The sequence below is a fragment of the Rhinolophus ferrumequinum genome, chromosome 4, assembly GCF_004115265.2.
Source record: "Rhinolophus ferrumequinum isolate MPI-CBG mRhiFer1 chromosome 4, mRhiFer1_v1.p, whole genome shotgun sequence".
In the NCBI taxonomy this organism is placed as follows: domain Eukaryota; kingdom Metazoa; phylum Chordata; class Mammalia; order Chiroptera; family Rhinolophidae; genus Rhinolophus; species Rhinolophus ferrumequinum.
In genome coordinates this window covers 97,282,831-97,305,502 of record NC_046287.1, presented here as the reverse complement: position 1 = coordinate 97,305,502, position 22,672 = coordinate 97,282,831, and the positions used below count along the sequence as shown (strand labels likewise).

At 38.7% G+C, this 22,672-nt stretch overlaps 1 protein-coding gene across 1 annotated transcript in view; it reads left to right on the top strand.

Moving 5' to 3' along the window:
- MIPEP (mitochondrial intermediate peptidase) overlaps positions 1-22,672 on the top strand; it is a 174,702-nt gene that overhangs the window by 443 nt on the left and 151,587 nt on the right. Inside the window, exons 2-5 of the mRNA XM_033105122.1 lie at positions 2,498-2,671; positions 6,669-6,757; positions 9,488-9,574; positions 18,646-18,709. Coding sequence (XP_032961013.1) covers positions 2,498-2,671; positions 6,669-6,757; positions 9,488-9,574; positions 18,646-18,709 — 414 coding nt within the window. The remainder of the gene's footprint in view (positions 1-2,497; positions 2,672-6,668; positions 6,758-9,487; positions 9,575-18,645; positions 18,710-22,672) is intronic.

Below are 22,672 nucleotides of genomic sequence, written 5' to 3'. Positions count from 1 at the left end.
TTCGTTTGCGTTCTTGGTGACTGCCCGTCGTCTCTTTGAGGGGCCGGGCTAAAGGGGTGGGGCGGCCTTTAGTGGTCCCCTCACCAAAGTGTGGGTCTCAGGACCTGTCTCTGCATGAGCCCTTTGCTCCACGTGAACTTAAAATAATTCCCCTTGGCGGTGAATTCCGCCGGCGGGGTCCCACCCTCTTCGCACACTCAGCCCCTCCCCCGCCGAAGTGCAGCCCTACACGTGCGCGGAAAAGGCCTACCCCTGTGAATTCACAGGCGTCAAGTTGTCTTGTTTGCAAGGACACGCTCGCTTTCAATCCTGCATTAGTAATTACATCGATCCCCGAAATTCCATCAGTGTTTTTGAAACCTTTGGGCTTTTTGAACACAGAACTGTTGAGGAGAGTCTAAATTTCCTATAGAGTGATGGACTTGGTCACGATTAATTCTTCCCCCGGCAGTTACTGACTGAATCCTTTGGTTCCTATTCATTTCTATATCCACACTGCCCAGCATGGTATCTGGTAGTCAGTGGACAGTCAATATTTATGGAATGACTGAAAGGTGAAAGGAAGGCAAGCTTGAAAGGGACTTACCTGCTCCTTGTTCTAGTTTGCATTTGTGGATTTTGTCCATTTTTTTTTAAAGGTTTTCACTTTTATTTTTGCCTTTTTTATTTCTTCGTTACACCATTAACTTTCATGTAAAGAAGAGTCTAGGATATAGTTGCAGTAAACGTAATGGTGTGGGTGTGTTCCTATTATATCTGTTTTTAGTTTTGTCTATTTAAAAATTTTTTTCTATGAAATTTGCCACACCAGCTTCCATACAGGCAAAAAATGTTGGTATTAACATAATTGATGTAGGGAGGAGAACTACCTGTAAGTATTGAGCAGAGAGATGGGAAGAGTAAACATGGTTTTGGGTGGATGAAATAGAACTAATTTTAACTTTATTTTTCTTTTGTACATCTTGATTTTAGGTACTGAAATCAGATTTTCAAATATGTGAATTAATTTTTGACGCCCCCTCCCCCCCCGAAAAAAAAGGTTTATTTAGTTTTTTAGTACTGCCATAACTTGTGGTTTGAGATTTAGAATTTCCAAGCGTAGCATGTGGAGGTGTACTGGGTGGGAAGTGGAAATAGTCTGTGCTTAAATCATTGTAAAGATCAACTTTATTTTTGGTTCTGATTTTCTCTGCCCCCAACTGTATTTTTTCTTCAGCTTCTTAGTATAATGTTGAAGAGAGGTTAACTTCCCTTCTTGCAGAAACAATAGGCCTTATCAGGCTTAAAAGTTTTACCTCCTGGTATTTCCCAAAATTGACATGTTAAGCATCTGCAAAGCTAATTTACAGAGTTCATTATCTGCTTCATTAATTTGTTTCATTCCAGTTTCCCATATATCAGGCACTATGTTGGGGAACTGGTTAAAATGATGAATGGCAGGTTTCTGCCACCAGGAGCTCAACGTCTTAGGAGAGAAGACTTTTTCAAATAGATAAATTGCAATACAGAAGCATGGAGAAAGTGTGGGCTTTAGAGGTGTACGGAGCCCCTTCAAGTTCTGATTTTCCCACTACGAATTAGTAACCTCAACCTTTTTTTTTTAACTTTTAAAATGTGTTTCCTTATCTGTAAGAGGAGACTAGTAGTTCCTGCTCAGAGATTGTGTGGTTTAAATGAGACCTGTAAAAAGTGCATAGTACACTTCTTGGCATGCAGGCGATGCATAGTAAATGTGGTGTTTTTTTCTTCTGCCTTCCTGAGTGCTAGAACAAGTGTGACTGAGCTGGTTCGAGAAGATGGTCCTTCCCATTAGATTAGTGATTTTGTCTTTATCAAGATATTGAAATGCTTTTGGAGTGTATAAAATTTGCTGCCAGTTTCAGCCTATGACTTGGTTTAACATGTTCATTAAATATTTCTAAAATATCTATGTTCGATAAACAACTTGTCGTCCCTAATTTATAGTTGTGGAATAATGGGTACTGTGTACTGGACCTCACTTGGTGCCAGTGTCCTACGGACTTTATTACATATATTTTCTAACCTTGTACCTGCCTGCGTGCTGTGAGATGTATTGTCATCCCCATTGTGCCTGATGAAAAAAATTAGGCCTAGGAGGAGAGAACCCGGCCAGGGTTACACAGCTAGTAATGACTATAGCGAACACCTATTCAGTGCTTTCTGTGTGTCAAGCACTGTTAAAATGTATTTTAACATGTATTATCTCACTTAATCCTTGTAAGCACTTTATGAATTAGGTTCTGTAGTAGTGACAGCTGGATTTTGAACTCATATCATTTTATTTTTGTTTATTAGAAAATAATTAAAAATTGAAGAACAATTACTCTCTTAAAACTTGGAGAATGTGAAAGTGATCATCTGTGATCCCGGGTATCATGATAAACCAACAAAAGCCAACATTTTTATTTAGGAAGTAATTATACACTATACCAGTCATGTTTTTAGTAATACATTGGAAATATTCTTTGGATTTCAGGGTCTTTTTGGAGTTCCTGAGCTTCAAGCCCCCGAAGGATTTCGTGTTGCCCAAGAAAACGCCTTGAGAAAGACGGAGGAGCTGGTTGCGCGTGCGCGGTCCACGCCGCCGGGGCCGCAGACCGTGCTCATCTTTGACGAGCTCTCTGATGCTTTGTGCAGGGTGGCAGACTTGGTAAGACTTGGTGTAAGCCTTAAAACTCCCTCTCTGCCAAGCTAGTAAAGTTTAAAGTTTATTAGGTTTACTATTGGACTATAAGGTGAAGAACATCTGAACTGTTTGACAGTTGTTGGGTGTAATTTGTTTTAGTGCAGTATGTCATTAAGAATGGGGAAAATGTGTAGGAAAAGCTGCTGTTTAGAACTTGTACTTTAATATGTACAGTTAACAGAATATATGTGTAATATGTAATAAAAGAATGATTACTCATATGGCACAGCTTCTTCTTAGGACAAAGATTCTTCATTTATGAAAACTACCAGAATTCGAATAGAAATTTATCTATTTACAATAAAATTAATCTTATGAAAAACCAGTTTTTACAAACTTTTTCAGGAATGCCTTTTCTAATTAAAAGTAAGGTTTTGACATCAAACTGATTATGTTAAAGACTTTTTTCCCTTCACATTTTGAAGTTGAAATAGGAGTATGTCTGGGTTTCTTCACAAGCTGAGAAACCCATTGCTGAGAGAGAAGGCAGGATTTTCTGTCAGTGCAAAAGAGTCGCATCTGCATTAGTCACGTCAGTGAAGGCGCTTATAGTGGTGCCCGTAATCCCAAATGGTGATCACCATGATGCTGTCTACGAGGTCTGACAATTAAGTTTGCAAACTTGTTTCAATGATGTTGCTAACCTTTTTTTGCTATCAGAGGGATTATTCATTATGAATTTGTACCAAGTGGACAAACAGTTAACCAAGTTTGCTATTTGGAAGTGCTGAAAAGGCCACGTGAAAAAGTTAGACAACATGCACTTTTCGTCAACAATGCATGGCTCTTGCATCACGACAATGCACCAGCTTACACGGCATTGTCTGTGAGGGAGTTTTTAGCCAGTAAACAAATAATTGTATTGGAACACCCTCCCTACTCACCTGATCTGGCCCCCAATGACTTCTTTCTTTACCCGAAGATAAAGGAAATATTGAAAGGAAGACATTTTGATGACATTCAGGGCATCAAGGGTAATACAACGACCGCTTTGATGGCCATTCCAGAAAAAGAGTTCCAAAATTGCTTTGAAGGGTGGACTAGGCGCTGGTGTTGGCGCATAGCTTCCCAAAGGGAGTACTTTGAAGGTGACCAAAGTGATATTCAGCAATGAGGTATGGAGCACTTTTTCTAGGATGACTTCGCGAACTTAATTTTCCGACCTCATATCTGGTATTGGACTGTATATGGCTCTTCATATTCATTCAACACTGAGCCTCCACCAGGTGCCAGGCACTGTTCTGGGCACTGGGAATGTGGTCATGAATAACAGACCCAGTCTGTGACCTCAGGGAGCATTGTAGAGTTAACTTTTTTTTAGATTTTACTAGACACCGGGTCCTGGTAAGCGCTTTACCTGGATTAATTGATGTAACCTTCTCAGCATGTCTGGTTTTCAGGTGAGGAAAGTAAAGCACTAAGAGGTTAAGTGACGTGGCCAAGGTCAGCCGGCCTGTCAGTGGTGGAGCTGGGCTGCGTTTAGGCAGTCTGCCTGCAGAGTTCTGTTCTTACCTGTCCTCCTGGGGCTGGCTGGCTGCTCAGGTCAGATGAAACCTTAGCTGGAGAGGTTGGGAGGTTAGTTAGCCTCCCCATCTTTTAAAAAAGTACTTATTTTTAAAATTACCATACAGTAAAATTGACTTCTCTAGATGGGGGATAGTACAGTTTTATGAATTTTAACTCATTTTTCATGTAGCCACCACCGAATCAGGATACATAAATTTTCCATCACTCCTAAAAAAGTCTCCCTTTATTATTACATCTGCCCCTCACCTCTTACCTCTGGCAACCACTAACCTACCTGTTCTCCACCCTGTAGTTTGTCTTTTCTAAAATGTCAGATATATGGAATCATATATCTTTTGATGTTGACTTTTTTCACCCACTCTGACACCTCCCCATGTTTGTTTTTCATTTTTCAGAAAGTTTCCTTTCTCCCGTACACCTGATTTGAGCAGTAATACTTTTCACATGATCATACAGTCACTATAAGCTTTCTGGTTTTAAGGAAGTTAATCAAGCATCTTAAAAGGTTTTTCCCCAGAGTGAGGTGAGATGTGTTGTGTACTTATTGTAGTCAGGTCTCAGTTTTACTTGGTTCTGTTGCTCCAGTACGTATGTGCTAGTGCTTTAAACGATGGAGGAGATATGGGAGACATCTACCCCTAAGCAGGTTTTGCACCTTCTCTGCCTGTCACTAGCATCTGAAAAGGAAAATGTTTGTCAGTGACTTTCACTATGTGTAATCAAGTGTTGGCTTTTGCGGTCAGAAATCCCAGAACTCACTATTTTATTTGTTGTCTTAGCATCCATCTTAATTAAGCAGTGTTCTAAGATTTTTTTTCCGCTTTTTTGATTTTGCTCTTCACTAAAATTTTTTCACTTATCTGTTCCATAGCTTGTCCTATTTTTGAAGTTTTTTATATTTATGAAGTATAATACCTCATTAAAAAATGAATGTGATTTACGTATGTAAATCTTTGGGTAAAAAAATTCAAAGAACCTTCTTCCGTTTTGAATTTTTAAGATTTTTTACCTGGCAGTAAGATTAAAATACCATTATAAGTTAGTGGTTTTATAAACTATATTTTCCACCAAGTGGTCACTTCGTTTTTCTTTTTTAATATAGTTGCTATGTAACAGTATTGTTTTCCTCATCACTATTACAAATGAGTTTTAAAATGTATACTAGTGTTTTAACTTTTAATATTGCTTGTAAATGCTGCAACATGTAGACTGGTAATTTATACAATATGTTGTAAATTTTACAGAGCTCATTTTACAGAGCTCATGTAATTAATGTTATTCTTACATCAAATGTATAAAATTATGGATTTACATGTTTTTCATTAAAAAGTATTTGATAATAAAATCAGGAAATATTACCTGTGGTCATTTTATTTCATGTTATAGTCACACATGTTGTCTTGGAGAATGCAGAAAGAATGTAGTATTTTGTAGTTTCCCAGTATTTTTGTTTTGCAATGGACTGCTATTAACATGAAAAGTAAAATCTGGTTTCATTAAAAAGCATCTAGCTCAGTTCAATTCTCAGGTCAGTGTAGCAGCCTCTTCAGCAATGGCAGTTGTGTGTCCTTTAGGCTGGGATGAGGAATTCATACACTGTTTCCCTGAAAATAAGACCTAGCTGGACAATCAGCTCTAATGTGTCTTTTGGAGCAAAAATTAATATAAGACCCGGTCTTATTATACTATAAGACCTGGCATAATATAATGTATAATACAATATAATAAATATATAATATAATATAATTAATAAATATAATATATAATGTAACCTTATACCAGGTCTTATTTTACTATAAGACTGAATCTTACATAACGTAATATGGTATAAGACCATGTCTTATACTAATTTTTGCTCCCAAAGATGCATTAGAACTGATTGTCCAGCTAGGTCTTATTTTTGGGGAAACACGGTACTTACTGGAAGGGCTATAAAGAGGGAATGTGTCTGTTTTCTGCACAAAGACTAGAATGTAGTTGTATCAGTCTTAATACTATACTGTGTCGACTTAAAAAAAAAAAAGGCCTTTAAGAGTTGTCCTCTGAAGTCAGGTTAACACATGAGGACCACATACTGCAGACAATTTTAGTTAGAAAGTTTTAGAATATTTGAACAAGAGTCTGCTTTTTTGAACTCTAGAGTTCGGAAGAATTTACTTGGTACGCATTTATATTTGAGGGAGAAAGACTTTTCTGAAATAAAGTTACTGAAAGTATTTTCTTTGGAATGAAATAAACTTGGTTCCAAGGAATAACAGAATAATGTTCAGAAAGAAGCTGCTTCACCCTAGTAGTTAGGAAAATTTCAGTAATGGAAACGCATAGGTCAAGCCAAATGGCATATTTTAAAACACAGGTTTTCATTTCACCCTCAGATCCTGGAATAAAGCTTTCCATCAAATTCCCTTTTGGTTTTGTCTTTCCTCTCTATTAGGCTGATTTTGTGAAAATTGCTCACCCTGAGCCGGCATTCAGAGAGGCGGCAGAAGAAGCCTGTAGAAGTATTGGCACCATGGTCGAAAAGTATGTTTAGTTCCCCCTCTGTGACAGTGTTGGGTGATGTGGTCTCGTGGATTTGTGCTGTGGGAAACTTGTTCGTAGGGCTTGTTCCTGTGCGGCCGGGTGGGGATGGTGTTAACCGCACCACTCCCCAGGGTGGTGGGCAACAGAGGGGGCCCGGGGCAGGCTGCTGCTCCCCACTTCCCAGCACAGCGTGACTCAGGCTCGTTATTTGTTCTGTCACTTAGTTTTCCTTGTCTGGAATAAATGAAGTGCTTACAGGGAGTCAGGCACAGAGCAAACCTCCAGTATCCTTATTATCATTGTTTACATTAAATCCGGGATTTTAAGTATGTCAGTGGCAAGTTGGAGTTTCTAGATTATCGTGTGATTAAATGGCTGTTGTGTTGATGGCTGTGGACCAAAGGCAAAAAGCCTGGCAGTCCCTGTGGAACTGGGATTAGGGGGTGTCTGGGGAGACCATAAAACTGTCTGGGAGGGCTGAGGCTGTGATGAAGTGAGTTAAAGTGATTTTGAGGTAAATTGAAATACTTTAAGCCATTTCTGCGAGCTCCAAGGTGTTGGTTAAAATAGCGTGGAGGCGGGCAGTGCCTTATTCAAAAGCACTTAGGTGATGCCATGCCACAGAGTATCCAAAGCTGGTGAGAGCGCCGGCTCGCCTGGCATGAATTTACGACTGAAAAACAGGACCAGGCAGCATGAGAAGACTCAGAACCCAGAAGCTGTAGGAGGAGGTAGAGGGTGGGATGGCAGGAGTGGGGAGGTGGCTTCTGCAGTTCCACAAGGCTTCCTGGAGGCAGCTTCAGGATGTGCTGCCGCTGCCCTTCCCCCACTGAGTGTCATTTGCTCTCTGGGACAATGGCGTGTGATTTTTGTTACCGCCCTTGAGAATCAAATGGTTGAATGGGGTAAATCTGGTCCCTGCAAATTCCAGACACTGAGCCGATGAAGGGGCTGAAATTGGGGACTTCTTGGGGGAAACGGTATTGCCTGGGGAAAGGCTCCAAGAAATGAGAGCTGCAGCGTCACCTGTCTGAGGCGTCCTGGATGCTGTAGGGTTCCTGGATTTAGGTACCGTCTGGTCTAACCGACCGGGGGCTCTTAATTGTCTGGAAGGACAACAGGGAACCGTAATTGGTAGTCAAGCGTTGTCACAAGTGACTGCCCAGAGTCTTCACCTCACCTTGGAGAGCCTTTGTCTTGTTCTTCCGCTGCTGCCCTGAGGCCTGCCCAGGAAGCGGAAGTAAAGTCAGGAAACAGCTCTTGCTTTCCTTCTCACTGAGCACTGTGACTCATTTTCTCCTTTGGTCTCACTGAGTCATATCTTAACTAGCTGCTTCAGTTGATCTGTAAAAAATAGGGTGATTTTAGATGCATGTATAAAATTGACTTATTTTCCTATGGTGGAAAATCAGCCTATAATTAGGTGTGTTTGTTTAGAATTAATGCCAGGTATAGACTAAAGGATAGACTTTATCTGAGGATCTTACAACATAACACATAATGTGGGAGATTTGCTCAGACTCCTAAAGAGGGTACGATGCAGGCTTCCTCTAAACTGCCCTTGTGATGTGGAGTAGCTGTAGAGGTGAGCAGGTCTGGGGGAGGTGGACAGCCACTCTGATTTTCTCCCCGTTTCCTGCCATGATGCCTGGCGCAGGAGTGGAGGTGGTATGCCTGCCCTTCCTTTCCAATATTTTGTGATTGGCAGTGAGTGCCTCAGTTCCCGTGGTGTTCAGGGTGGCCCATGAGAACGAGGGCAACAGAAATCCTTCGATTTATATAAAACTGCAGGATTTCGATTGTGAACTGACTGGAGAACCTGATCATCCTTGAGTCTCTGAATAGGACGCGAAGGATGGTTTTTACAACCGGGACCTTCCCTGAGGATATAGCAGCCAGGGAGATCATGTCTAGAACCAGCTCACCGTTTAGCCCTGAGAGCACCAGGGCATCTTGGCATCCTGGGAAGAAGGACTCAGGCCCTGAGATGGTCCCGTGGGGTTGGGCTGAGAGCAGTAGTCAGGTGGGGGCTGGCCACCTCACAATAGCTGGGGTTCATTACGGGGAGTGTGCTGCACACACATCATCTCCCTGAGCCCTTAGGCCGATCTAAGGCCGAACAAGCGGAGGGGTTCCAGGAACTCGTCCAAGGCCACAGAGCTGAGTAGGGCCTGTGCTGCAGCCGAGCGTATGGCTCTGGAGCCTCTGACCGTGAGCTCTCCTCACAGTATGTGCGCAGCGCACAGTGTGGGCCTGCCGTGCTGCCCCGGGAGGGAGCCCAGGTTCTAGGGTACTCAGTTCCGGACTACAGAACCTTTGTGTTTGTTCATCCTCCCGCCCATTCTCTCTCCTTTCCTGACTCCAAAACAAATGGCTGTTGGCCTATTGCTAACTGGGACCGGTTCTCAATGGCAGTGGGGTCATCTAAATCATCAGTTACCACATTCCTCCTTTCTTCTCTTTCCTGTCTGCTCTTCTGGCTCCAGCTGCTGACTGGCTTTCAGTTTATCCTTGTACCTTCCAGAACAGTTAGTACTTTGACACTTTGCCCAACACGCTGCCTGCCAGTACACTAAGTGTGCTGTTCTTAGTCCAAATGAAGAAACAAAACAAAACCTCAATCCTTTGGCTCTGGGCATGTGTTTGCTAGAATTTGACATCGTTGTCTTGATGTAAAGTCAAAAAGAAGTTATTAGAAAATCATTTCATTTTCATTTGTAATTTTTCTAGGTTGAACACAGATGTGGAGTTATATCAAAGTTTGCAAAAATTACTGGCTGATAAAAAACTGGTGGATTCCCTTGATCCAGAAACCAGGTACTCATTTCTTTGCATTCATTGTGATTGTGACTGTAGAGGTGAGATTGGAAGACTCCCTCTGGGTGACTGTACCCACAGCCCCCTGTGTCTGGGTGTTTCTGCACAGGTATGTCTGCATGACTCCTGCACTTTCCTTAGGACTCCACTCAAATGGTGTCTCCTCCAAGGTATTTGTACCAAGTCACACTCTTAGCTATGATCTTCTTAGACCTAATCACTTGGCAACATTATCTTATGTGTTTGTTCGTTGGTTTACCATCTGTCTCACTAGCCTGGAAGCTCCTTGAAGGCAGGGATCTGGTTTTGTTCACGCTGCATCCTTTGCACCCGCAACTGTTACGGACTCTAGTAGGTGTGTACCCAGTGAATGATTACCTATAAACAGTTGATAATTACGCTTAGCTTCATGTTTGAAGTTCCATAATGGATGCCACCAGAAAATATCAGCAAATTGATTTTATTTACAGGGTGGGTGTCAAGATCCTTGAAATGATTTGCTTTGGTTCAGTAGATTACATGTGTTAATCTGAATTGAAAAGGCCTAATTTCTAAGTCAATACATAAAAATACTTGATCTAGGACTTTCTTTGGATATCATTTTTTTTTACTCAAATGTATTTATGTATAAAATAAGTCATTAACCCACCTAGATATTATTTGTGTCATAACACAGAGATTAACATTTTTTTTCTTACCTGTTTTTACTTGTTTATCTGCTTTTTTATTTATGGGACACTTTTCTTCCTTTGACTCCTTGATTCTCTCTTCTCCTGCTTCCTTCTCTCCTTTCTCTCCTTTCACATGTGACTGGTGACCCCAAGTGAAGGCTGGTTCTTCGGGGATCGGTTGATGATGGGAACTTGTGTTAGCCTGGCTGTGAGCGCCATGCTGTACGAGTAGCACAGAGAGGCTGCCTTGAGGGGTGGTTTTCACCTGACTGCCCGTGTGCACGTGTCTGTTTGGTCTCACTGCACTTCCTCGATCCTGACTCTCAGGATACTAGTAACGCGAGCTGTACCATCACAACAGTTTGTCTTTATTGTAATTTTTGGCTTGAGCATTACATTACCTTCATTATTAGCAAAACAAATAAAAGTGGTATGCTTGTAAATGGTATGCCAGATTTATACTCGGCTGGTACTGCCTTTGAATAACAACAGGTTATTCATCATCTGCCTTCAATAAAGATTGACTTCCATATTTAATGTATGGCAATTATAGTGGACTAGCAGACCCTTTTAGATACAAAGGATTTGTGCTAATAGGATACACGCCACATTTCTAGCTGTTACTAAAAATTCCAATAACAAAATGATAAATGCATTGGGCAAAATAAACTGGGTAGACTATCACTGTTCTAGAAAGGAAAGGTATTGTGAAAATGGTAGGAAACAAGAATTTGAAGTAATAATTATTGAAACAGCATAGCATTTGTACATCATCAAGGGTGTTGACCAGCACCCAGAAGGAACCTTGTGTATGGTAAAGTGTAAGGCAATGGCTAAACGGAGAATTACAGATTTAATAAAATACCTTGCTATGACAAGTTAATATATAGAAGAAATGATTTAAGTTGAGTAGATCATCATCATCTTCTTAGTTGCATTCCCTGAAATACTAGTTCTATGAGATATTCGAAAGTATTCCCAGTGGGCACCGTTGGTGAGTAAGTTTGGAAATCGGACATGTTGTATTTTCCCCTCTTGGAGAATTTTAGTACATTAGTGTCTCTGAGAAGCCCCGCCATAAAGAAACCTGTTTTACCTGGGGTTTTCCAAAACCATCAAGAGCTTTCCTGTATGCCAAGAACGTAAGCACGTTCTCCAGAAAATACAATAGAGGGAAAGTCTCATTCACAAGAGCGACAAAAACTGTAATGCACCTTGGGATAAACTCGGGAAGGCGGGTTACAGAACCTCAACACACACACACACACACACAAACACACACACACACACCCCGGAAAGCATGAAAGATGATTTTTAAGTGGAGAAGCATACTGTACTCTTACATAAGAAGGAAGAAAGCTCAATAGTGTTCTCTACTGGTCTGTAAGTTTAACACTATCCAATGCGTATCTAAAGAATATTTCTTTGTTGTTACTTAAAATGATTTTGAAGTCATAGACAATAAATATGCCAGGATAGGCAGGGGAAATCTGGTAAAGAAAAGTACTAAAAAGGGACTTGTGTCAGATAGTAAGACATTGTAAAAACACTGTGTTTAAAAGAGTATTTTAAGCATTTATGCCAGAATAGTCAATTAGATTAATGAAAGAATAGAGACATTTCAGACACAAGCACAAATGTATATCAAACTGCATTTAGTATGTGATACAAGTGTCATTTTATATCAGGGAAAGACTTGGTTTTCAATAAATGATGGTAGGCCAATGGATAACTAGTTTGGGAAAAAAGTAGATTAATTAAAGATTCCAGGATTTTTAAAAAAGAAATCATAAAATTATTGATAATCTTGGAATATGGCATGTCTTTCTTCTCATGACACCAAAGTCAGACCACAAAAGGAAAGATTGATTTGGTTATATAAAAACCGCAAACTTTTGCTATGCCCAAACCCTTCCACATTCAAAGTCAGAAAACACAAAGGGACAAATGTTACTCGATAAATGTTACATGATAAAAGGTTAATGTATTTACTATGCGAAGAGGCCGTGCAAATTACTTAAAAAAAAAAAAAAAAAGAAAGTGGAACCCTCATACAGAAAAAAATGGGTAAAGGATTCTTTTTGTGAAGCTCTTTATTTCACAAAATCAGGGATAGCAACAGGTGGCCATTAAACTTTTAACTGTATGTAATAAGTGTAACACAGGTAATAAGTGGGCAGTAATGGCTGGAGATGTGGCCTCCAAGCCTTAGTTTTCTCTTCTAAGAAGAGAATAAAAAGTACTTCATAGAGTTGTTATGAGGTTTAAATGAAATAATTAATGTAAAACGCTTTGTCAGTATCTGGCACATAGTCGTCATTTAATAATTGGGAGGTACCACCATTGAAAGAAGGTAGAGTAAAGCAAAGAGTCCATCAGTTGATAATAGGAATCATGTCTTAATGGTTTGGGATAATGAATTCTTTCTAGTTAAGTATAAATTGATAAATCTTATGGAGGACAATTTACTAATATATACCAAAGTTCATACCGTATTTCCCTGAAAATAAGACCTAATCGGAAAATAAGCCCTAGCATGATTTTTCAGAATGCTCGTAATATAAGCCGTACGCCCAAAATAAGCACCAGTTAAGATCGTCAGCCATACGGATGCATTTAGTACGTCCGTTACAACACACGACGGATGTATTGAATTAAAAAATAATAATATATAATTAAATATAAATAAATAATATTGACATTAATACTTAAAATAAATGATAATGTAAATTATAATTAAGTATTTATAAGTACCCAAGCGGGCGCCTTTGGACGAGAGGTAAACGCCTATGTAAACAGATGAACTCGAGACTTATTGCCGAATGACCAATCGGAGTACAGACACAACACACGAATAACATGTGCACTTGATAGCAAACGGATGTGGTTGTGTCTAATACGAATCTTCATAATTCAATACGTCGTGTGTTGTAACGGATGTACTTAATGCACTTGCGTGAAATAAAGAAATGTTTTCTGAATTTTGGTGCCTACAATTTTTCGTTGCTTTTGTTGCCACTCCTGTCTCGTAAGTCTTCAATTAACACTTGATTTAATGGTAGATTTAAAGGGAATAATACGTATTTTGACCCCCATACAAGATCAGTGCAAAAAGAAAGAGCTATTCCGTCGAGTGCAAGAAAGGAATCGTGGAGAACTCCCGGGCCAAGAATCTTATGGCTTTCTGCAAAGAGAAGTTGGATCTCCGAATGGTCTGAAAATGGCGAGCAGAGTACGATAACCTCAGTCAACAGGTGGACGAGGGAAATGCTAAAAAGCGCAAGTGTGGATCAGGTCGGCAACCATTATTTCCTGAGCTGGAAGACATCACCTGTGGATGGATTGCTGACAGGAGAGCAAAGGCTTTGGTTGTGCGCAGGGGTGATACTCAAGCATTTGGCCTTGCAATGGCCCCACAGTTAGAAATATCCCCAGAAGAATTCAAAGTATCACAACACTGGCTGGATGGCTTCCTTCAGCGACATGAACTGTCTCTAAGATCGACAGCACTGTTCAAGCTGGAAGATACTGAAGTTATTAAACGTACACTTGCATTTAAGTCCTTTGTTGATGGCACCGACTTTTCTAAATACCAACTCTCCAGTGGTTCTACAGGAAATGGAGTCACAAGAAATTCAAGCCGGAATTCAGGGTTTGGAGAGTTATGACGATGTTCCAGAAGAAGATGACATGACTGTATTTGAATAAATATAGATTTTTGTACATGAATAAATGAATAAATGTAGATTGCTGTACATGAAAAAAATTTTAAGACATCCCCTGAAAATAAGCCCTAATGTGTCTTTTGGAGCAAAAATTAATATAAGACCTGGTCTTATTTTCGGGGAAGTATGGTACCTTTTGGTCATTTTAATTTCTTGAAATTTATCCTAAGGAAGCAAACAAGTATAAAGAGTTTATGAAACAAGGATTTTTATCATGGTGTACAGGAGGGGGAAAAATGAAAACATTTTTAGTCAATAGAAACATGACAAAACACAATACAAACATGAAAAACCATGTTTCTGAAGAATAACGATACAGAGAAATATTCTGTGTGATATAATTTTTCAATGAAAAGCATGATACAGAAATCTTTGTAGTCAGGGCGCAGTTATTCTAGATAAGTAGTGTAGCATTATAAGCCAGTGACAGTGGATTGGACAGAAGCCAGGGGAAGGTCTTTATTCTTATTGGTGACCACCACAAGTTAGATGCCACCAAGGCAGAATCTTCATGAGACCAAAGATGCTGCCTCAGCCTGTGCTTCTCAGGATGGGGGTCCTGTTCGGTGTCCCCCCACCGCACCCCATCCCCAGCCTACCTGGCATGGCACCTGGGGGCAAAGGATGTTTCGAGTGAGGGAGCCAATGTAGTGTCCCTTGTGTCCATTCAGAAACTCAGCAAACATTTTCAAGTACCTACTACATGCTGGGCACTGTGCTGATTTCTCTAAACTGATTTATTAAACATGTTCTTCAGAGCCTTAAAAACAAAACAAAACAGAAAAAACGAAAAAGAAATAGATTGGAAGGAAATACAAGAATTTTCATAGTGATTATCTTTGGTGGGATTAGTGATTTTAATTTTTTCATACTTTTCTACAGTATAGCTGTTATACATAAAGTTATATCATACAATAAACTTATATAATAATCTCCCATCCCCAATTTATCATCCCGTGCTATCTTTTTTCTTATTAAAACAAGCAGAAACTGCCTTTGCTAGAAAAGTGAGTGGTATGTTTTTTAGGTTGACTTTTTAGAAGGTACATCAATATGAGGCAGAGAAAATGGGGACAGTTTTGGGCTCGAGGGAAGAAGCACTTTAAGAAATAAGGTAAATTACTAAATTATTAATGTGTTCTATTGAGTTTTCAGAATTTTCAAACTTTAATTCTGTTCATTCAAGGTATATTGGCACAATAATCAGGAAAATAAATATGACCATTATGAAAAGTCAAGGAAAGCCAGAAGAGCAGATCAAATACCTGATGTATAATGTAATTCTAGAAAAAAAGAAAAAAAGTTGTTCAAAAAAAAAATATTAGCAGAAAGAGGTGTTACACTTGAAATTGGTTCCAAGCATGCAGCAGGATTAAAAAGAAAGAAAACAATTCTCATTAGCCAAGAAAGTCAGCTTCCGGCACAGCATCAAAGAGTTTAATATTCTAAGTAGCTGCTAATAGTTGGAAGAAAAACTGAAAATCTCATATGGAAGGCCTTTGAAAAATTGTCCAAGTATAAACTGTTTTATGCTTTTAATTATTGGGATTTGGATGGAGTTGAAATAAGTAATTATCATGGTGGCTTTCACAGGTTTGTACTGTAAGAATAAAGGAATACGCTCCTACATGAAAAGCGAATTGTAATTGTTTTTCATGTTTTGCAGTACATATATTGACTTATTTAAACATTGGTTAAAGCTATTTTTTTGTTCCCTTTTTGTTCCTTGTACTTAAACACGCATATAAAGCATTTATAGCTCAGCACGATGAAGGCCTCCCACTGCATGGTTTTCCATCGTGTGGCTGCAACACAACCTTTTAAAAAATTCTGTGTTCACCCATCAAATATTTTTTTAATTAAGTTTTTTAAGTGGAACTCATGAATGCTATTGGAGCCCATAGCAGAGGCCCCTAATTTAGTTGGAGGTAGAGGACAACATTCAGAGATCTCACCGCAGGGGACAGGGTGTTTCATCAGGTGCCAGGTTATTCAGGCAGAGGACTTCTGACCTTGAGAAAGATCTTGCAGGAATGGAGAACAGGAGGCAAGGTAGCCTGTTAAGCGTGGTTGCAGTATGTCAGGGCAAGGGTGACAGTAGCCTATATGAAGGCCTGACAATTAAGGTCGCGAACTCATCCTAGAAAAAGTGCTGCATACCTCATTGCTGAATATCACTACGGTCACCTTCGAAATACTCCCCTTGGGAAGCTACACACCGACGCCAGTGCCTAGTCCACCCTTCAAAGCAATTCTGGAACTCTTTTTCTGGAATGGCCATCAGAGCAGTTGTTGTATTACCCTTGATGTCTTGAATGTCATCAAAATATAAATATAAAAATCCTTTCAATATTTACTTTGTCTTCTGGTAAAGAAAGAAATCATTGGGGACCAGATCAGGTGAGTAGGGAGAGTGTTCCAGTACAGTTATTAGTTTACTGGCCAAAAACTCCCTCACAGACAGTGACGTGTGAGCTGGTGCATTGTCATGATGCAAGAGCCATGAATAGTTGGTGAAAAGTTCAGGTTGTCTAACTTTTTCACATGGCCTTTTCAGCACTTCTAAATAGTAAACTTAGTTAACTGTTTGTCCACTTGGTACAGATCCATAAAGAATAATCCCTCTGATATCAGCACAAGGTTAGTAACATCATTGCAACAAAATTCGCGAACTTAATTGTCAGACCTCATACTTTTGTTTCCTGATCTCCCAATATTTGTCAGTCATGTTTCAGGGTGATATTAGTCTGTTATCTCCTGGAGATCAGGTACCATGTGTTTTTTTTCCTTCAATGTATTTGCAGAGCTGTGTGTCCCAGCTCATGCTTTTGTGGCACAGCATGATAATGTCTTATTTCCAATGGACACATATTTTCTTTCATTTCATATATCTTATGAATTCATTATTTTTTATTTCTCTGGTACCTAATGGGGAAATAAATGACATTCATTAGCTTATAATGCCAATGTGAAAATGTACTGCTAAGTATTATATAAAGTATTATAGGAGAAAATTTCATGAAAAGTTATCCCTTACTTCAGATGTTATCCAGAATACTTTCTCTTCCATTGTTTTGTTGTTGTTGTTGTTGTTGCTAATACTTGACATTCTGATGAAATTGTTACATTAAGGAAAGGTTAGGAAAATTAGGGCCTGTTGTTAAATTGGCAACTGTATTTTATGGTGATTGAAAAATGTTGATCTCTACAAAGCATACTAGTACTAATTCTTGAAATAGGAATCTTCCCTCTCAAGTCTCAAGCACAAGGGGAAGAGAAGGGTGGGTTGAAGCTGATGAAAAGCCTGGTGTTTAATAGTGAAGCAGGAATAACAGGTGATGTTTTAAATACCAATGACACATCAAAGTGTATTCTTTTTTTTAACATGTCATTTTATCTATTTAATAAAAAGTTGTTTTCTGATTATATAAGTAATACTCATTGTAGATAATTTGAAATAGAGGAAAATATAAAGAAGAAAAAAGGGATCTATAACTTTCACTGCACAGAAAGTATTTTTTTTCCTGTTTATTTATTTATTTATTATAAGAAGTGGAGTACAGCATTAGGAATAGAGACAGTGGAAATGTAATGGCTCTGTGCGATGTCAGAGGGATAGTGGATGGGGGGAGGAGGGTTGACAGAGTGTGAGGGATATAAATGATAAACGTCTAAGTATTACTTTGTTTTGTGCACCTGAAACTAATAATCAAAGCGTATTCTTGACGATCTCTCTTTGAACTCCCCAAACACTTTATTTGTATCCCTGTGAAGAAATTTATTATTTCCTTTACCTTGTGTTCACTCATTCATTCCTTCAAAAAATAATTATTCAAGGAATGATGACAATAAAAAAGCAAAACAAAACAAAAACCCCAAAGTATTTATCCGCTATGGGACCATGACATGTGGAGCATATGTAAGGAAGGTCTTTACCCACAAGCAGCTTAGAGTATAGTTCTGTTAAATGCACATGCAAAGTATAAAATTTATTATAGCTAGACGTATATAGGCTTACCTGGTTGCGATTAAGCAGCATGTGTATGTCCCACAGGTACTAATTTGGTGTGTTGCATGCAGTATGCAGTAAATATTTTTTGAAGGAAAGATAGCTGGACAGTTGAAAAGATGTCCACCTCCTTTAGAAAAAAAGCATTAGATAAATTTGGCCTCATTAAAATAATCATCATTCCTTTGGTTCAGTTTAAGGCTTATTGTACAGTTAGCATGTTGTAAGTGATACCTGATTGTCCAAAGGAGAGCGGAAAAACCCACTCAGCTAGATGGTTTGCCTGACTTTAAGATGTTAACTCTCCTCATTTCAAACAAATTGTGTATGTACGTGTGTGTAAAAATGTGGCTTTTTGTCAGGTTGAAAAAGCCCGATTTGGTAAAAAATTTTTTTTTGTTAATAACATTATTATTATTATTATATTATTATTATTATTACATTAAAACTGGTATTTATTTAAGTGTGTTTTTCCAGGACCTATCAGCTCCACGTCAAGTAGTTGTTTCAATCTAGTTGTGGAGGGTGCAGCTCACAGTGGCCCATGTGGGGATCGAACCGGCAACCTTGTTAAGAGCACTGCGCTCTAACCAACTGAGCTAACCGGCCACCTCCTGTTAATAACTATTATTACATGTTATAACTTGGGGTTCATTTTATTTATAGGCGAGTGGCCGAACTATTTATGTTTGATTTTGAAATCAGTGGAATCCACCTAGACAAAGAAAAGGTAAGACTTTTCTGTTTTTTAGCTCCTCTTGTTTTATTAATATTTCTTTGGTATCTTTGTTGCTACAGTCCTTGTGTATGCTTTGAATTTGCATATTATGAAACCACTTAGGTCATTTATGTTAACGAAATTCTTCGGTAGATTGTATTTGAATGTTACACTCTCTGGAAGTTGGCCTGTCACCCACGATAATTCAGAATTTAGAAATGACTTGAGACATTGGGATGCTCTAGATATCATGGGATTAGGATGAGTGAGTAGGAAAGCTGACACCACGGAAGATTAAGGTCTGGAGATAGAAGCACACGAGTGTCACTAAGACCTTTACATAAGTGTATTTATTCATATCACACGTGTTTCTGACAGATCCACACAGTTTTGTTCTGGAAGCAGTAGGCATGGTTTATACAGCGCTTAAGCTGGGGTGAGAGGGGCCTTATACATTGTCTAGACCCCTCATTTTAGAGACATGGAAAGAAGACAAAGTGATTTGGTCAAGTTCCCGTCTGTGGTTCCCAGGACTTCTAGCCCTGGCTGCTACTCTTTCTAGAACACGACATCCTAAGAAACTGAGTGCCTCGATTTAGTATGAAGCTCCAGGTTGGAAGAATGGGGGTGAACCTGCCTGTTCCCCAGTATCTCCCCTCCTTGTCTATAGTCTAGACTATTATGGTTATGCTTTTTTAAGAATGTTTTTCCTAATAAGTATAGTATAAAGCCACTTAACTAATAATAGAGATTAGTATATTAGAGTGTCTTGAAAAGTAGAGGGCCAGGTCTTGGGGACATACACCACATAGAATAATGTCACTGGGATTGGTGCAGGGTTTGGGCAGCGCGGGGGGCCGCTCAGACATTGATGTGTTTATGTGGCCTTTAGAGCTCAGCCCATGACTCGGCCTCAGCCTGAGGCTGGACAGGCCTTCCCAGCATCCATGAGACTGATAGGCGATCCTGTAAATTCATGTTGCCTACAATGCAGACATTTTCCCCTCTCCGAGCCAGTTGTCATTAAAACTTCTTTGTACCAATGATACCACTGTTCTCTGAGCCACTCAAGTAAAAGTTTAGAGTCAGTTTACATTTTGTCTATTCCCAGTATTCTAATATCTTAATCAGTAACCAGGTCCTTGGATTATTGCTTTAGAGTTTCTCCTGCATCTGTCTGCATCCCCAAAACAACTCTCCTTGATCCTTATCACCAAATACCTGGGCTGTCCTAAAGTCCTTTGTCTTCCTGACACCCATAATTAACAGTGTTTAAGCGTTTGCTATTTAAGGCATTTGCATATATTTCTCATCAGATCTTCGTAACAATTTTGAGGCTAGTGCTATTATTTCTGTTTTATAGATGAAGAAACTGAGGCACCTAGAGGTTGTGTGATTTATACCATGTCCCAGAGCTAGTAGGTGGAGCAGGCTATTACATATGCCAAACGGATTTTAGAGCCTGTTCCGCTAGCCCTGCCTACAGGTCTTCTCACCAGGTTTGCCTGCCTGAAATTCCCGTGAAGGCTTCAGCTTCAGGCCACGGTGTCTGCAAAGCTTTATCAATCTTTGAGGTGGAATTCTGTGTTAACCTGCACTCATACTTTATTTACTTCATGCATATGCAATTCTCTTTAACTGCCTTTTATTGAAGTTATTATTATTGCATCGCTGATCTAAAATTATAGACTTCTCAAGGACAAAGAGTGTAGGTCATGTTTTTAATGCATACAAGTTTTGGACTCAATAAAATATTGAATGAATATAATAAATCACAATAATGTCCGCTAATACTAATTAAGTTTGATATCTTCAGGAAGAAGGTTGCTAGTAGAGAATGTAGATGAAAAATTTTATTATTACATGTAATCCTCATGAAAGATGTTTTTGACACTTTACTACAAAGTAGTATGTAAAGGTCAGTTTCACCAGCATTGACCTTGCTGCTTTTATTGTGTGTTTTTATAAGAATAGCTGCCCTACCTAGCAAGTAACTCCCTGGGAACCCACAAACATTAAAGATACAAGTGAAGTAAAGCTGCTAAAGTCCTCTCTTATAACTTCTGTGTCTGTTCCTAAAGGCACTTCTCCAGGACACGATAAAAGGAAGACATGTTACACTTTTTAAAAGAGAGATCTTGAAATAAACTCACCAACATAATCTACCAGCTGTACAGGCATATATTCTTTCTATATTCTTTCCAGTTTTTTTCTTATTTAATTTTAAAGGTCTCATTGACTATAATTTAAAAGTTTAAAATTAATGGATGTATTTTTTTTAGCAATCATCTAATAAATAACAATATTATAGACTTCTTAGAGTTCAGAGTACTGTACACTTAATCATCTCAGGGTGATGAAATGCCTAACCGGGTGAAGTCAGGAAATAAACCTAGTTTTTATTTTTTGAGGAGTTTTAACAGGTGATAAATTGTTTGAAATAATTAATATTTTGACTTTTTTTAGTAAGGCTTTGGGGGAAGATTTTGGAACCATGGTATAATTTCCATTTATTAATATTTCACTGTTTTTTGTTATCCCACTAGTTACCATTAGGTGGTGCTAAATAGCCATATCAGAAACAATAGGCAAAGAAATCTGGACTACAAAGATGTTGGAATATCTGAAAACTTATTTTTCCCATGAAGTTTGAATTTTCTATATTGAAAATTTTTGGTTCTTAATGTATACTTCATTTTTTAGTATCTTGTCAAGTGTACACCTGCACCTTTTATATCTCTTTTTTAAAAACATTAGTGCTGCTTAATCATTTTTTAGGGTCATAGTATAGTTTAAAATCTGTTAATAGCTAGCTATTGACTTCTTTCCTAGAAAGACTTGCATATGATTTCACCTGAAGCCCATCAAAAGCCCAGGTCCTGATGCCTGTGTAGTTTTCATGTAAAAAATAACTGAAAATTCATCCTTCGTCCTCCAGTAGACCTGGACGGTAGTTTATGTTTCATCTGAAACATTGGTGGCACCTCTTTGATTACTGTGTTTCCCGGAAAATAAGACCTAACCGGACAATCAGCTCTAATGTGTCTTTTGGAGCAAAAATCAATATAAGACCTGGTCTTATTTTACTATTATACTTATTTTACCGGATCTTACATAAAATAAGTAAAGACTGGGTCTTTACTATAAGACTTGGTCTTATTCTACTATAAGACCATGTATAATATAATATAATACCAGGTCTTATATTAATTTTTGCTACAAAAGACACATTCCAGCTGATTGTCTGGCCAGGGTTATTGTCGGGGAAATATGGTATACATGTTTTCTCAGGACATTGTGTGTCCTAGAATTGTGACTGCAAGGTAAAACCCTCACAGGTGTGCCAGCACCATCCATATCCTCATCAGTGGCTATCTGAGAGCCAGGCACAGAGCGGGAAGACGTGGACCTACCTGACAGGCTCCAGTCTAGTTCGTCCCACCACTCTACTGTTGTGTTTTCTAGATGCTCAAGTATAAGCAAAATCAGAACTTTTAAAGTGCGTTCTCCCTTCTGATATTCTCCAGCTCTGTATTAATTCCTTTCCCTCTACCCTTTCAGTCTAATCTTTTTATCTGATGTTTCCTCACCTGCCCTTCAAATACTTAATTTTTTAGTCTAAAAATACTTTTAAGCATTGTATTGACTAGATTCAACTATATTCACTGTTCTCTGAGTCACTTAACAAGACGTCTTTTGGGAGACGGGAAGAGTCTGTGGTTCCTGATGTTACTTTCGGAGGTTAGTTCTATAATCTAAACTTGCAAGTCTTAAAGCATAGAAACAGTGTACAACCATAAGTATAATCTTTTGTCTGGATATTTAATGTCTATCAAAATAGAATTAATATATTACTTATGTTATACATTTGGGACATAAACGATATTCATTTCATTTAATGTATTTAATATCTTATTAGCTTATAATTCAAATACTAATGTTGACTTGCCATCTTTATAGATTATCTGTTAAATT